The 15,679-nt window shown below is 43.2% G+C and overlaps 1 protein-coding gene across 1 annotated transcript in view; it reads left to right on the top strand.

Annotated features, from left to right (window-relative positions):
* Positions 1-892: 892 nt before the first annotated feature.
* The window catches only part of LOC119208895 (neurocan core protein-like), a 33,049-nt gene continuing 18,262 nt past the window's right edge, over positions 893-15,679 (top strand). Inside the window, exons 1-5 of the mRNA XM_037457824.2 lie at positions 893-1,346; positions 11,010-11,089; positions 13,557-13,760; positions 14,540-14,722; positions 15,260-15,434. Coding sequence (XP_037313721.2) covers positions 11,017-11,089; positions 13,557-13,760; positions 14,540-14,722; positions 15,260-15,434 — 635 coding nt within the window. The 5' untranslated portion in view covers positions 893-1,346; positions 11,010-11,016. The remainder of the gene's footprint in view (positions 1,347-11,009; positions 11,090-13,556; positions 13,761-14,539; positions 14,723-15,259; positions 15,435-15,679) is intronic.

Here is a 15,679-nt window from a genome sequence, read left to right on the forward strand (position 1 = left end):
AGTCAGATGGCAATCTAGTGTCAAGTGTGGTTGTAGGTCCCCCGCTTCCCACCCCCTCATCTCCATTATGTCCTTATTGCCCTTGTATGGGACTAGGGTAAACTAGAATTCCATTAGTGTGTGAAATGAATACAAAGTTTGACTGTACTGCATTCATTTATGTTGGTTGACCCAAAGGTAGGTTCAACTGAACTGCTCACATTTCAAAAAGTCTCCAATCAGGAACCATTCGGATTCTAATAGACCTCAGAAGGGCATGAGTGAAAAGAGGAATTATTCTCAACAGTTTGAGTCATTGTGTTTCCCAACTCCGGCCTCCATTACTCGAGGGGAGTGACGTCAGACCGTACACCTGCAGTGGTTTGCGGCTCTACTGCTTTCTTCTTCATTGATGGAAATCGTGGCGGAGCTGAGCCTGCCGCCAGAAGTCCTTGGTTAAAAGCTGCCAGCAACGAGCAAGCTTTTCATTATATTACAGTAATGAGTAATACCGACTTGGGTATTGACCTTGCTGCAATGATGAGATGTTGGCTGTGGTGAGATGTGTCTGAAGGGGCCGTGTTTGTCACATTTCTTTCAGCATTGGTATCTTGATATTGGTTGTATATTTTTCTTATTGAACAAAACAGAATGTTTGAAGTTATCTTACACTTTACACGAAGGTGTGTGTAGAAACGGCTGATGTAGCACCAGGGTATCAGGGGGTTGAGGTCAGACTGTCATTGTTAGCTCATGGGTGAATTTCAATCTATCTCAGACACCGGATCACCCACTGAGGTTTATGTAGGAATCGGATTATGCTCGTAAAGTACACCTCCCCTCCTCTCGCTCTCTTAGACTCCCCCTCCCCCCCCACACCCCACACCCCCTTCCTCTTTGAATGGGGGCGCTGGAGCAGTCCGCCTGTCACTGCTTGCCTCTTTGTTCAAGCTGATCTTGCTTCTCTCCCTCGGCGTTGGTGTTGGTGTTGGCGAGGAGGGGGGTCGGAGGCAGCACCTTGCTGTGTGCGCGTATGTGTGTGGGTGCGCGCGCGTGTGTGCGTGCGTGCGTGTGTTGCGATCTGTATCGAGGCGCGTGGATGAGCGGCGCATAGCAGCTCGGCGAGGAGAGGACACCGCTGGCGAAGGAGTGACAGGTCCAATACGTCTACAGCTTGTTCACTCGCACTCACTCACTCACTCACGCGCCGGGGTTCTTCTGCCGCCGCAAAGTGCTGTTTGCTCGTTCCGTCGATCCGGCCGTCTCTGCACCCCGTGCGGGCTTTCAGGGGGCACCTGCACTGAGGCGCAGAGCTCACATTCCTGAGGATTGCACCACTGAGACGCGTCTCGTTTTGACTGGATAAGGTAGGAGCGAAAGCCTTGAATTCATTTGCTTCGCAAGCACGCCTCATGGAACCGGTCCTTTGGTCGGTGTGTGGCATCTCAAGTCACCGGTGGCAGGAGGCGCCTGAGACCGTTCGGTTGCTACAAGAGGGCTCAAAGTGGGGTGATGTCTTGGTTAAAATACAATAAGGCACTTTCAAAAACTGAGAATGCAATTTATGAAAATTGCATGCATGCATACCCCTGTATGTATGCATACACCATCAACTCACCAAATAATCATGTGTCCTTTCTCTGAGGAGAACTTTGCTTACATACATCTTTTAACTCTATACCTTGTCCAAATCAAAAGGAATCAGAAGGGAGCGTGCTTTCTGATTGCCAGAGACGCAATAGTGCAAGTAGATCTGAACTCCTGAACAGGTGTTTGTGAAACACATCAGAGTGATGTGTGAACATGTCCTGAACAGCTAGTGGGCATGACATCGAAGATCCGGTAATGTTACAGTAACTGTATTTTTGAGTGATCCCACATTGTCTTCTTCTTTACGTTGAAGTATACGTACCTTGGGAAGTCACTCAGAAAATTCAATTCTAGACAAAAAAAGTGACTAAATTACGATAAAATTAGTGATTACCTGGTGCCAAGCAGCTGAATGGATTTGTGAGAGTCTTATGTTGATGCTTTCTCTATAAACAAACACTGGAGCAACAAATCCAAGTGGTAGAGAACGGCTTGGGTCACCTTGACAGATGAGCTGTATTGTCTGAGAATATGAGAGCCCTTGCAGCCCTTGCAGCCCAATAAAGCCCATTCTGTTTCTGTTCACTAAATCCAAGTCTTTTCTCCGCTGGCCTTGTTATTGTGTCCACCACCAGCTATGTGTCAATGCCGCGAAGAAGGACATGGTTAACCAGGCAACACCACGCCATGGACAAGTCAGAGCACATGAAATGTACTCTGTGTGTGTGTGTGTGTGTGTGTGTTTGCGTGAGAGAGAGAGAGAGAGCTGAAGGAGCAGTAGTGCCTGGAATAGTGAGGAATGACGCTAAGCGACCCAGCTGAAAGTTTACAGCATGCATTTTTCATTCTGTCTGGATGTGTGTGAGTGTGTAGCCTATTTGAAAGGGCATCCGTGAGCCCTGGCACAAATACAGCAGAGATGTGTATAACAAGTTGACTGCACCCGTACACCAGCACGGGGATCAGAGAGAGAGAGAGCGGTGTTGTTGGGAAGTTAAAGGTTCGACTAAAATAGATTACTAGCTCAGTTTGGCTGCTTCACTGTCTGTTGCTGCAGACTTTGCACTCAATCAGCCCCTGAGCTGTTTATCATGTCTGAATCCGAGATGACGGCAATTCCAGGAGTCACTTTGAGCCTCTGGAAAATTAAAAACAAATGAATAATTCTAGATTATTCCAGAAAATATGATTGAGTAGATATGCCACATATTCTCTGTTATTCTTTATTAAAAGTTACGATTTGCTGCTTATTTTTGATAATATTTTCTACAATTCTATTCTACTTTATGATCTACGACCTAGGCTCTATTTCTTGCCATTTTACACAAATGAGAATATAATCTGCATATCAATTGTAAATGGAAATAATTACTTTCAGACGTAAAGTACTGTAATTATTCAGAACAAAACGCCATGAAGGAGTTAACCCCAGCTGGTCATAGCTGAGCAGCTATGTCACAGATCTTGCTGATGGTGTATTTTCAGTAGGTAGGAACTAAAGGGTAATTCTTACTCACGGGTTTCATATTCTTCTCAATGGTATGAAAACACCCAAGCCAATATGTCACTCGGGTGATAATGAGGTCCGCCCCCCTCAAAACAGTGCCAATAGCAACATAAAAATGCAAATCAGCGCTCTCTTACAGTGACGATCTAAATGAGCTTCACATCGGATTCAGTCAAAGGCTTGTTTCTCAATAGTTATGTTGCTCTGAAAATGTGTTGACTTTGTTTGGATAAAAATGTAATCTGTTCTAATGTATAATGCAGCCAATGTTCTTTGTTGTGGTCTGCCATCAACCAGAGAATCAAATCTCCCTTAGCTTTACGGTTTATTTACAGTCATAGGGGGACTGGGCTTCAGACTAACAATGTCCTCACAGTGACTGGAGCTAAATCTGTTCACATATCAGCACTGGACAGCTCCCAAATCTCAGAGCACAACGGTCCAACCCCAAACATTTGTCTAAAAGAAAAAGAGCAGTGAATAGTTGTATCTTGAGTTGCTGGACGGAAATTAAATGTCTCCATCTCTCCCTGGAATAGGCCTATTGAAACCAGAATGTTTCCCCGGCTACCGAAACCCAAAAGGGATTGGACAAACCCATCCATCAATCATGCCGTCTTTAGCCTGGGAGGGACTAGAGCGGCCCACCAGGCCAATCGTCACGAGGGTAGCTGAGAACACAGCTGAAGAGCTCACCCACACAAAGAGAGAGGTCCCTCTCTTTGTCTTTGGCCACAGGCTCTCCTCTAAGGCAGCGACTGGTGGTAGACAAATATTTAGCTTTGCAGTTGGCTGAGGAGAAGCTCTTTAAGGCAGGGCCTTAATGTGTATCTGCCTCTGCAATATGAAAAAATAGAATAAGAAGAGGAAGCTAATAGTCATTGCAGTTATTTTTTTCCCCCTGAGTTTGATTGATGGAACACGTACTCAATGCATCATCATCCTTGTGCTGTTGAGGGGATGAGTAGATGGATTGTGCCTCTGTGTGCATTGGTTCTGGCTATAAATACTTGACAAAGCTATGTGTTTTTAGTCTTTTTCTCGGCTAGTTGATATTCCACAGACTCCGCACATCATTAAAGAGTAGGATTTTTTTGGAAGAACCCCCACCACCGCGTGTGTCTGTTCTTCCATGTCATTTCTTTGCTACTCGTTGTTCTGATGACCTTTGCCATAGGATGGACATGTGGTTGTGCCGTTTTGGTGCGTCTCATGCCCCTAATCCTTTATTAATATTTTTACCAAGAGCTGACCCCACAACCTTCACCTTTGACCTTTTGGGGTCTTTATATCAGCTGGTCTAGAGGCTACTTACGACTAGCCAGTTTCTACATGTATTTGTCAGTTGACCCTAAAATCATTTTCCCCTTCAATATGGCTATTTACTTAAACAAATATTTTACCTGCCATGTTCTAATCTTTTTTTCATTGGTGCCAGATTTTAGTTCCAGTTCTATTAAAGTGAAGGGGCGAGGCCTGGCAGGTCCCACTGCAACCCAAAGTATCTGTGGTTTCACCATGGACTCAAAAGTGGTAAAATAAAACCCACATTGCGTGATGGTGACTAAGTGTGCGTGTTTCTTTGCGATTCTCAACAGATCACGGCTCTGTTCAACAAGCTGCATAATGCCAAACTCACAATCGCTGCATCATAAGACACAACAAAACCAGCATTACTGAAAACAAATCAATGTATAATGTTCAATAATACTGCAGGAGCAAATGTGGATTTAGTTAATTGACAACCAGATCCATAGAGGAATATCAGTTACATAGTTGGCATAATATAAATAACAAAGATGCTCTATTAAACTAAATTTGTGCTCAGTGACACAACGCTTCCCTCTTCAAAAGAGTGGCCAGACAAATGACTGCAAATTAATACCGATGTCTGCTTGATTGGAAACTGTTTGCTTACACATGCTCTTTATCAAGATGTGTATTTCAAAAAATGTAGTTTAGAAGAGATTTGTTTGGGTAGTTTTTGCTATTTCTTTGAAAAATATTTTACATAGAATACTCCATGATTAATGACTTTAAAAGCCCTATTTTATTGAGAACTATAGATTTTTAGAAATAGTGTAGGTTGTGTAGCTTCTTAATATGTGTATGTAATACTTTGTAAGTCTTTAAGTGAAATACAATAGTTTTCCGCTCTTGCGGTAACGGTCTGCCCGATGAGTCTGTGATGTGATTTGGCCGAAGTTTCTGTCTAGTGCTCCCTGGTTTCTCCTTCCTCGAAAACAACAAAGCTTTGTAAATGCTTCTCAAATATGCACGTACACTCTATATAGCGAGCTACACTATAAATACTGCAACTCGCTTATACTCAAATTTATCTCAATAGATTTCTCTGTACAAGCTGACTGAACCGAAACAGACATTTGATGGTGCCAAAAAGACCAAAAGCTTTTCTGAGATCATCTGCTGCAGGTCGGTGGAGTGTCGCTCTATGGGCATCTAGGTAACAGATGGATGAAGAGCAGTCAATCTCTGACATAAATGCACCAATTAGTGATACATGCATAAAACATAACATCAGTATATTTCCTCTTGGTATGCTGTTCAACACTGAATAATAAATAAACGTGTTAACTTGTTACGAGTCTCGTTTTTACCCGACTTGTCTCTTGGGGATCCTTCAAAGCTCTCCAAATTGCCTCCTCTCTGCATTTACTGCGTGTGCATATAAAATCCTAAACGGGCTGGTTTAAATAACCTGTGTCTCATTGCCCATTGAGATCAATGGTGTCAGTGTGAGAGGAAGGAGTGTGTAATCGTGAATTGGAGGGACCAGCTTTCCAGAGCCGTGTCTCCAACCGGAGCCGCAGCCAGAGCTGCATGAGTCATTAGTTGCTTTGAATGTGTTTAGTCACCACACAGGCACATCGAACACAGTGTGTTTGAATGTGTGTAATAGTGTGAAATACTGTGTGCACAATGCATTAAGGGTGCAGGAAGTGAATACCTGATTTAGCTCAGTTCACTCTTCTCTTGTGATGTTCATTTTTCCTGTTTTTAAGTTATTTAGCAATTTATGTACAAGTTTTTTTTTGTCTTTACAATTTACTAAAGGAAATTTTAATCTTTAATAATTTCATTTTCCGGCCACATATCTATTCAAAACTCGTTTGCAAACATCAAATCATGAAGAATCATGGGGCTTCCAACCTAGCTTCTATGGAAGTATGTGTCACCGGGTTTTGAAAGAAAAACGTGATTGAATTTCTAGCACTGAATATGTATGCATTGAAATTATGAATCTGAATGTTTTTCAACATTGAAATACTGCAAAAAATTCAACCGCAAAAAATTCAACCGCAAACAATTCAACCGCAAACAATTCAACCGCAAACAATTCAACCACAACATCCGGGACCTCAAGGAAGAGCAATCAATTCTAGATTCAAGATCAGGAGCGTGCGTCAAGCAAAAGGAGCGAGCACCCAATACAACTTGGGCTTGTCGGCAGCATGGTGACTGGATTGTAGCCATGTCCAATAATAACGGGGCTTTAACTCTTCTTCATGCCATCAGTGTGGTTTGTGTCTGTAAGATTCCGTAATAGACAGCTGACATTTGTATATTAACAGACTGTATTGGACATGAACTAAGCGGAAGTTAAACGGGAGCGTAGATCCGGTCAGAATACGCCTCTTCTTCTAGTTTTGAATTAATTTAATGATGCTGAGATCCTTCGACAAGCTGTTAGGAGTGATTGGTGGAGTTTTGAAACCAGGAACGCGCTTGAAGAGGCAGATGAGCCGCTGTAGCGTAGTGGGGGGGGGGGGGGGGGGGGCAGTGTTTGTTTTCCCCCATACATACAATATTGTGCTGAAAATGTTCAAAAATGCATCCCATATCCATTGCAGCGATTACGATTGTATAAGTGAGCACTACGTCACTGCCACGTATGAAGTAATACATAAAAGAATATTTATTAAAAATTCGCCACAACCTGGATTTGAACCCTGTCGAGCCAAATAACATTGCATCACAGGGCAGCTGCACTACACTGTCAGCCAACCAAGCTTGTAGACAATCTGCAGATTTGTATACTTATATTTGTATACACATACTTATATTCTTTTATATATTTCTTCATACGTGGCCACACTGATGGCATGAAGAAGAGTTAAAGCCCCGTTATTATTGGACATGGTTACAATCTGGTCACCATGCTGCCGACAAGCCCAAGTTGTATTGGGCGCTCTGTCACGACCGGACGGTGGACGGGAACCCAAATGCACGACTCACACAACGTGGTGCGAAAAAAGAATCAAAGTTTATTAACAAAAGGGCAGGGCATGGCCGCTGAAATAAAAATCACTCGTGGGCGAGGAAAAACCGATCTAGAGACAAAAACTGAAAGCAGGCTCAATTAAGGTGTCGACAAAAAACGAGGCAAGACTGTGGACATACGTAACGCTGGCACGGTGGCTTGGGACAAGACGAACTGGCACAGGACAGAGGGGGACTCAGACAATATATACACACACATAGGGGAAGTGCACAGGTGGAGACAATCAGGGGAGGGGCGGCAATCACACCGACACAAGAGGAAGGGGAAAGTTGCCTGAAACAAGGGGAAGGTTCATTTTCCAAAATAAAACAGGAACTCACGAGACGGACACGAGACAACCTAACTAACATCTTTTTCTGGACATGACACGCTCGCTCCTTTAGCTTGACGCACGCTCCTGATCTTGAATCTAGAATCGATTGCTCTTCCTTCAGGTCCCAGATTTTGCGGTTGAATTTTTTAACGTTGAATATTTTAACGTCTAATTTTTTGCGGTTGAATTTTTTGCAGTATTTTAACTTTGAAAAACATTCAGATACATCATTTCAATGCATAAATATTCAGTGCTGGAAATTCAATCACGTTTTTCTTTCAAAACCCGATGACACAGATTTACTTCCATACTTCCAACGTAGCTTCTCTTTACTACGGCAGTGTAGTATTCTCACAATGGTGATAAAAATGACCATCCTTTCCTCCTATATCTGCTTCCTCTCCCAGCTCACCACTTTGTCTGTCACTCATCCGGAGCTGTTGTTCTGCCGTACATCCTGCCGCTCTCTGCAGGTACTACTTTTGTGAGACATGATTAAAGAAAAAGAGAAATCACCTGCTCATGTCGGGTCCCAGGGGGGGGGAATATATGACTGACAGTTTGACTCCTTACTGTAAAAGTGTCTCTGTCTCCACCGTCTACAGATTTAGTCCTCAGCTTCTCTTCTTCAGCGAGAAAAAGATATATTTTTAGACACTTATTCTGCTGCTTCCTCTTGTCATTATTGCCGTTGCCCAAGAAAGGTGCTTCTAAAGAAACTGAAGAAACTGTTGGATATTTTCTATGTCAGAAAACATCTATGGCGTCTAAATATTTACTTAACCCTTAAACTAGGTAAATAGGAATAACTACTTCCAAAGGTAACTGCATTCAAAGCATCTAGAATATTTTATGTTAGTTAACAAAAAGCCATTTTTAACATTAACAGTCTGGTGGAAGCCTAAGAGCTTTTCCATCAGAGTTAACGCTAGAACGATGGTGGCTCCGCCCTGCTTCTGCTTCTGGTTCATTTAAACACAACAGTCCTCAGACTTGGTGGCTCGTCCTCATCCTCCAATCCCTTTTGCTCGTAAACAATAACATTTCGCCAGGCGGAGCGTTATACAGTAATCATTGAAGCAGAGCCATTTTATAATTGATCCTGTTTTAATGCTGCAGATGTAGCTTTCTCAGGCTAACTGATTCCATTTAGTAACACAAAGTGTAATTACTGTGGCTTTCAAATTTCAAAGGGACCCTTCTAGTTTGTTCCAACGCTGTCGCGACGTGCTCCACGTGTTATTTCTTGAAGATATTTTCCCACCAACTGCAGAGCTGAGGCAGATTTTGTGGCAAAGGGCCCACCTGGCCTGCGTCACGACGATCACGGGGCCAGTTGGTCTCTGGCTTCAACAGACTGACAGCTCCGCTCTGAGCCGGTGCGAAGCGCTGCCAGCCCCGTCTGTTAGCTCTCCGTCACCCCGATCGCCCGTCTCCCACAACCAGCGGAGAATGCGTCCTATTCAGACAGCATGGGGAAAATGTGTCAGATGGACGTCCACATTGAGGTTCACTCGAGCATTTTAGAGACTTATGACTCTTTTCTCGTCAAGACACAGCTGCGCCTGTGAAAGCGAAGGGTGGCTTTTCAGAGGGAGGTGTTCGCGACATCTGATGTCTCGTCCTTAACAAAAGGTGGTGCTGGTTAGTATGCGGCCGGTGTGATTGAATGGCCGGTGCACTGTATGTTGTAAATCCCTTCTTGTAAAACGTTGAAAGGAGGATGTCTGCGGAGCACTCAGTGTTATATGTTGTTTAGCGCCCATAGAGACGTCCATAGGCTGAACTCTGTATTCTCTTGCTTTGGATAGTGGCTGATGGGCCCCTGCCTCCAATACAGCACTCTCAAACACTCTCTCTTACAAGGCTGGGCAAACTCCTCGGTGTCGTGACCCTCTCCAAGCCTTTAGAAATCTCTTGTCACCCACCCAGCTAGCTCCACCAATGGTTCAGACCTTTAACATGCAGAGAGCCCAACAGCTCAACCCCAATCTGTCACAGCCCATCACAAGGTCCCAACCCACCTTCAGTGATCGGACGCATCAAAGTGCGTGGCAGAGGGGGGTCCCACCCGCACCAGGATCCCCCTTTTTCAAAGAGTCCAGACACCAACTCAATTGCCCACCATTAAAAATCACTCAACAAATTGTTGTTTAATGGCAGTAGAGTTTGGCAGGAGTCCGGATGCTTTACTTATCTGAGAGGAATGTTTTGTTTTGCCTCACACGATCCAGTTTTTTACGGTTGAAGGTTTTTCTGAGCTTTCACATGGTTGGAGAAGAGAGTGACCATTATTCCTGTAATTTATAAGGGGTTGAACTGGTGTTGCATAATCTTCTCTCTGAGCGTCAGAGATGCTGGTGATACGAGTTGCTGTTACCTTGGTGAATGCAAAGAGCTCTTTTGCTTTCCTGGATAAATTATTTCTTAAATCTAGACAGTCTAAACACGTTTTCTGCTCCAATCCTTTAGAATGGTCCATTGTAAGCATCTGTTTCATAATGCGTTTGAACTATGGAAGGTATACAGAACCAATATTTTGTAAACGGATTATCCCATAATCAGCATTATAAAACAAAGCTTCAAACAACAAACAACACAGCTGTCTTCTTCGTTTCGTACCCATCAATGCAGCTCCGTCTGAGGCGTCTCTCTGTTGAGCTGAAGAGCTTTGGGCCTCAAGCCAAATCCTCCAGCAATGTCCACATCTCACATCTGATGTGTGGTAGGATTTCCACTATGCTGTGTAGTAGGAATGCACCAGAATCATCTTTTTTTCCTCTGCAGCGCAAACTTAGTCCAATTTGTGATTCTGCCTTATGGACGCATTGCTCTGTGATCAGGTATGAGACCTGTAGACCTGTTAGAGACATTTTCATGTTAGGCAGACAGCTCCTCGAGATGAGTGACATATGTTGGTGTGTGTTTGAACATCACTGAGGGGTAGTACTTTGGTATTGAGTTAATACAATTAGTTTTGTAAAGGTTTTTGGTAACTAAGCTGGAGAGCTTTTACTGGCAGGCTTCCCTTATTCATGTTGTAACACTGAAATCACTTCACAAATCACAAACTTCTTTTCCCCCCCCCTGACAACTAGAACTTTACAATTGCTTCATCAATTCACACGCACACACTCAGACACATCCACACCCACACACACACACACTTACCGATAGTAGCAAACTCCCATACAAGACTCAGGCCCTACCAACAGGACCACTACTATGGGTGGAAAAAAATGAACGAATATTTGCAGGACGTAACCCTTTGAACCGCTGCCTGTACGTGCAGCTGATCCTGGTTTCTCTCTCCACAGGTCCAGCATGGCGCTCAGTCCGCGTGGTGCTGAACACCAGACTCTCTGCGCCCTGGTTCTGCTGCTCTATTTAGGCATGGGTAAGTTGTCTTTCTCCTCCTTCCTAAATCGCATCGCCAGCTGCTGCAGAAATTAACCAGCAGTTTACGGTCTGTAGGAAAAAATGGGATGAATAATGTTGGCACACAGGTAAAAATAAAGAGGTCAGGAACAGCTGGACAAGAATGTGTAAAAAAAACGTCAGTTCCCACATTCATTTTCCATCGACACAAATTCACAAGAGACGTCTGCACTAATTTGAGTGTTTTAAGAGCTGATGTTTTCAGACATGCTCGGTGGGACTTAGCTGGAACACCTCCAAGCTCATTTGTGCAAGTTTAGTCGACCATCTGTTCCATTACAACTCTGCATAAAATGACCAATTATGGAACAAAAAGACAAAACACCTCAGAGCCGCAGGTTTGAGGCTCCACGTGCTGCCTGCTGACTGCCTCTGGTAAAGATAAGTTCCTTTGCTTAATTACTTTTCCTGCCATTGGCATGCATGGTGGTTGGTCATTCTTGATTTCTAGTGCAGGGAGAAACTTATTTCCGAACCTAGAAAACAATACCTTCTTGGTCGTTGTGCTCTCACTGCAGAAAGCTATTACTCCATTCAATCATGTTTGTTTGCTGCACAATCCGGGAGTGAACAAAATATCAAACTACTACCAAAAAAACCAGAAGAAGTGCAACCCCCCTATTGTTTTCAGATGCAAGTACTAGACAAAATGCTTATGTTGTAGGAGCTGTTCAAACATTTGTGTTATTGTTTCAGAAGCAGTAGCAGTAGTAGTCAATCATCTTCAAGCTCATCACCACAAAGTTCCCCTCGAGCCGTCAACAAAGTCCAACCACGTACTCATAGATATGTGATGATGGACAGTTGTCGAACAATGGTCGAGATTAATGATAAATCCTGCCTATGCATCTGCTCGGAGACGTGTTCAGTCCGTTTAACAACATACTTACCATGATTTCATCAAATTTCCTTTTTCAGCACAATCGATTCCTCCTCACAGTCCCCCCTTCAGGGCAGCACACTGGCCTCTTGGAGAGAGGGCTGACAGAAATAAGCAGAGGCATCTGCTGATGATAGAGAGTGTCCTTTCATGTCACTTCCAGTCTCTCTTGCTCCTTTTAGGCCGAGTTTCTTTTGTCCCATCTGTCACCACCATGTTTCAAGCTATTCTTATCCTCCAACGTCTCTCAATTTGCTCTGTTCCGTTTCTCGGGCTCTTCTTATCCCCAATCTTTATCTTTGATTATTCTTATGATACGTTCTCTCCACATCCCTCTCTCATTCTTGCTATGTCCTTTTTTCAGGCTCTCCTGCTTCTCCTTAGTATTTATGATTCTGTGATTACATCTGATTTGGGGGGAAGGCAGCGGGGGCGTTGTTCAGCACAGAGATGCTCCCGGGGGGCTCAGCTCGTGAAAGCAGTCCAATCTAAATGCAGATGGAAATATCTTTTGGGGGTTTAATTCTACCATGTGCTATATTCCAAATATGGCTTCTTTATATCTTTTACACAGGTTCTCTTGGTATGCTGATATTGGTGCGTTTGACTAATTTGGGGGATTTGAATTAACCAGAAAAGAAAACAATTTCTAAAATCTTGGAGCAAATTTGCCTAAGATGATTAAAGCTTGGATATGATGAATTGTGCCTTATTGTCTTCTTATGTGTTTAAAACTTAACTTACTGTCCTTTGTACATGATGTTTCCACTGCGGCTGCATATCAAAATCTGGATAGAGAAGGATCAGTTGTCATGGCAATAACTTGGTCTTCCTTAAAAGGACATTTTGAGGAAGATACTTAATAGAAAAAGTTGTTAGGAACAAGGCGGTTTTCACCTTTAAATAACTAATGTAACTAACATAACTAATGTAACATAATCCTGCTTGAAAGTTAAAACCTCAAAAAGGCAAGAATTGCTTTGCAACCAGATAATTTTTACACAGGTGACATGATGTTGTCATGGTTACATAGAACTTGTATGGCAACCAGATATTGAGTTTTTGTTATTAATGTGAGTTACCAAGACATTCCCTCACACAGTGGCATTGACCTTACATTAATGCTTCTCTTACATGAAATGAATTTTAATTAATTAATTAGTTTGAGTAACTTGTAAATTGGAGCCTATGAGCCGGAGTCATCACTTCTGTGTGTTGTTATGCTCCGTGTATAGGATTGTGTGTGATGGGTCAGCGTTATGTTCCTGTGCTGGAATGATAAACCAGGGTCTTGTTCTCCAGTGGAAACCTGCATCACTGTGCATTTGTTAATAAACCCCTGAGGTCTTGTAACTGCAGCAGGGCACCTTAGTTAGAAGCTGCAGTATAGCTTGCAACCTTTTATTTTGATAGATACTGGTATACCCTAATTTTGTAAGTCAAAAATGATTTACAATATATTGTTCCTTCTTTTTTGAAACGTCAACATATTTGCCAACATATTTAACTGCTAATCACGTTGTGTGCTTTTGTTCATCCTCTCCAGGTGCAGCCTCCTCCGTAGTGAACATGCGTAGGGTCACACATCCTCCTGTACATCAAACGCTGGCAGGCAAGGCCGTCCTTCCCTGTGTCTACACCCTTCAGACCAGCTCCTCCAGCCAGGCTGCCCACGTCCTATGGACTCACGTGAGGCTACCAGCAGAAGAAGAGGATGCTCCTCTGGAGCAGGTTGTGCTTTCTGCTAAAGGTGAAACAGAGACACAATGATTATTAGCTGGTGGATAACTGTACTTCCTTCGGTCAGATAACAATGCTTAGTATTCTTAGGAAGTACACCTATAGTCACTCTATAGTACAGTGGTGCAATTCTTGTTGTTCTGGGTCTGTACTCTTTTGGTTGAATGCACTTGTTGTAAGTCGCTTTGGATAATGCGTCAGCTAAATGAAAAATGTGTGAATATGATTGAAATGAGTCCCTCTGCTAGAGATTTTCCACTGTACCTGTAAATACTCAAAACCGTGCAGGGGGAAGGGTTTGAGGGTCACTGGTCGGCACAGATTTAAGTCATCTACACTGGGCCCAAGTGTTGGTGTCGTTCAGTTCATTGTTTGGGTTTTATGATCCGCCCCTCAACTGTTGTAGTTCAGTCTCACAGCCAATCAACCTGTTTATGCCATGTTTTCTTCAGTGAAAAAGGCTTTGAGCTACTTTGTTTTCTTGGAGCTTTGGGGCTGTGGTTTGATTTCTGAAACTGAAGCAACAACTCTGTTTAATCCAAGTGTTGAAACCCGACTGGTCCGCACAAGTATGTGACACCACATTGTTCCAAATGAGCCCGACCTCTTCCAACCAGTGGCAAAAGCAAAGTACAAAAGTTGTTTGTGGGTTTGTGTGTTCACATTGGAGTGGATTTGTTCCTCTTTAACTCGAGCTATGTATCAAGTTTACATTTATGCTTTATCGCTCAAATTTGCATTTGGCCACTAGACATTTATAATTAAGAAACCTCTCTTTCTTTGCCAAAGGTGATGCAATCAAGGTGAATAAGGCTTTCAGTGGCCGCGTAGCGATGCCAGGATACACTGCCAATCCTCTGAATGCTACCATGGAGATCTCCAGTCTTCGTACCAACGACTCAGGCACTTACCGCTGTCAGGTTGTCATGGGTAACGAATATGAGCGAGACACTGTGCCCCTGGTGGTCTCCGGTAAGTGCAGCACCCGCTGACGGGAGATATCATTGTGAGAAAGGTTTAGTGCCACAGCGCCCTCATGGACACATTTAGGCTCCAGAAGAAACACTGCTGAGTGATTGTTGTGCCATATTACATTCCATAATTGTTGTGTTAATGTCAGATGGATAACGGCATCTTGAAAACAGGAGCCCTGCCAACCTTTCTCAGCTTTTTTAATTAAGATTGAATAACAATGATTCAACAATTTTCATATAATCTTAAGTATTGTAGCCTACTGCTCTCTGTGTTGTTTTTGATCCAGTTTAATACTTGAGTAATTTTGTGATTCTTTTAATTAAAGAGTTGGAACTGAATACTAATAATCACTTTTCTTATTGAGTTCAGATAAACCTCGCCTAGTTCTAGATGGATTGATCTATTGCCACAACAACTTGTATATTGATTACATCTCACGTGCTTATTGAATTTAAAGTCGGCTGTGTTGGTGCTCTTCTCTTCTCTATGAATTCAAAACAACGTCATCGCATGTCCCTGTGTGTACCCATGTAGGTGTGGTGTTTCACTACCAGGCCGCCGGCACCAGATACGGCCTCTCATTGGCTGATGCCCAGCGGGCCTGTCAGGAAAACTCTGCTGAGATGGCCACACCGGCCCAGCTGTGGGCAGCGCACCACGGCGGCTTTGCCAGCTGTGCAGCCGGCTGGTTGGATGACCAGACTGTCCGGTGAGGAGCCCTTCAATGAGTTCCTTGTGTTTTCCACATCCTCTCTGTCGCTTACTTGTTGTTGAGAGTCCCGCTGTGCTTTAAATTCAGGCCAGAACTCACAGTCCTATTCAGTATTGAATAATCTGCATATTAGTGTGGTTATTTTCTCTATTTATCTATTAAAAAAAACATTTTTTTTGCTGAACCCCCAGTCTAAAAACCAATATGATGATATATACATGAATTAATTCAATTGAAACATT

This window comes from Pungitius pungitius, chromosome 15, assembly GCF_949316345.1.
Source record: "Pungitius pungitius chromosome 15, fPunPun2.1, whole genome shotgun sequence".
Lineage (NCBI taxonomy): Eukaryota > Metazoa > Chordata > Actinopteri > Perciformes > Gasterosteidae > Pungitius > Pungitius pungitius.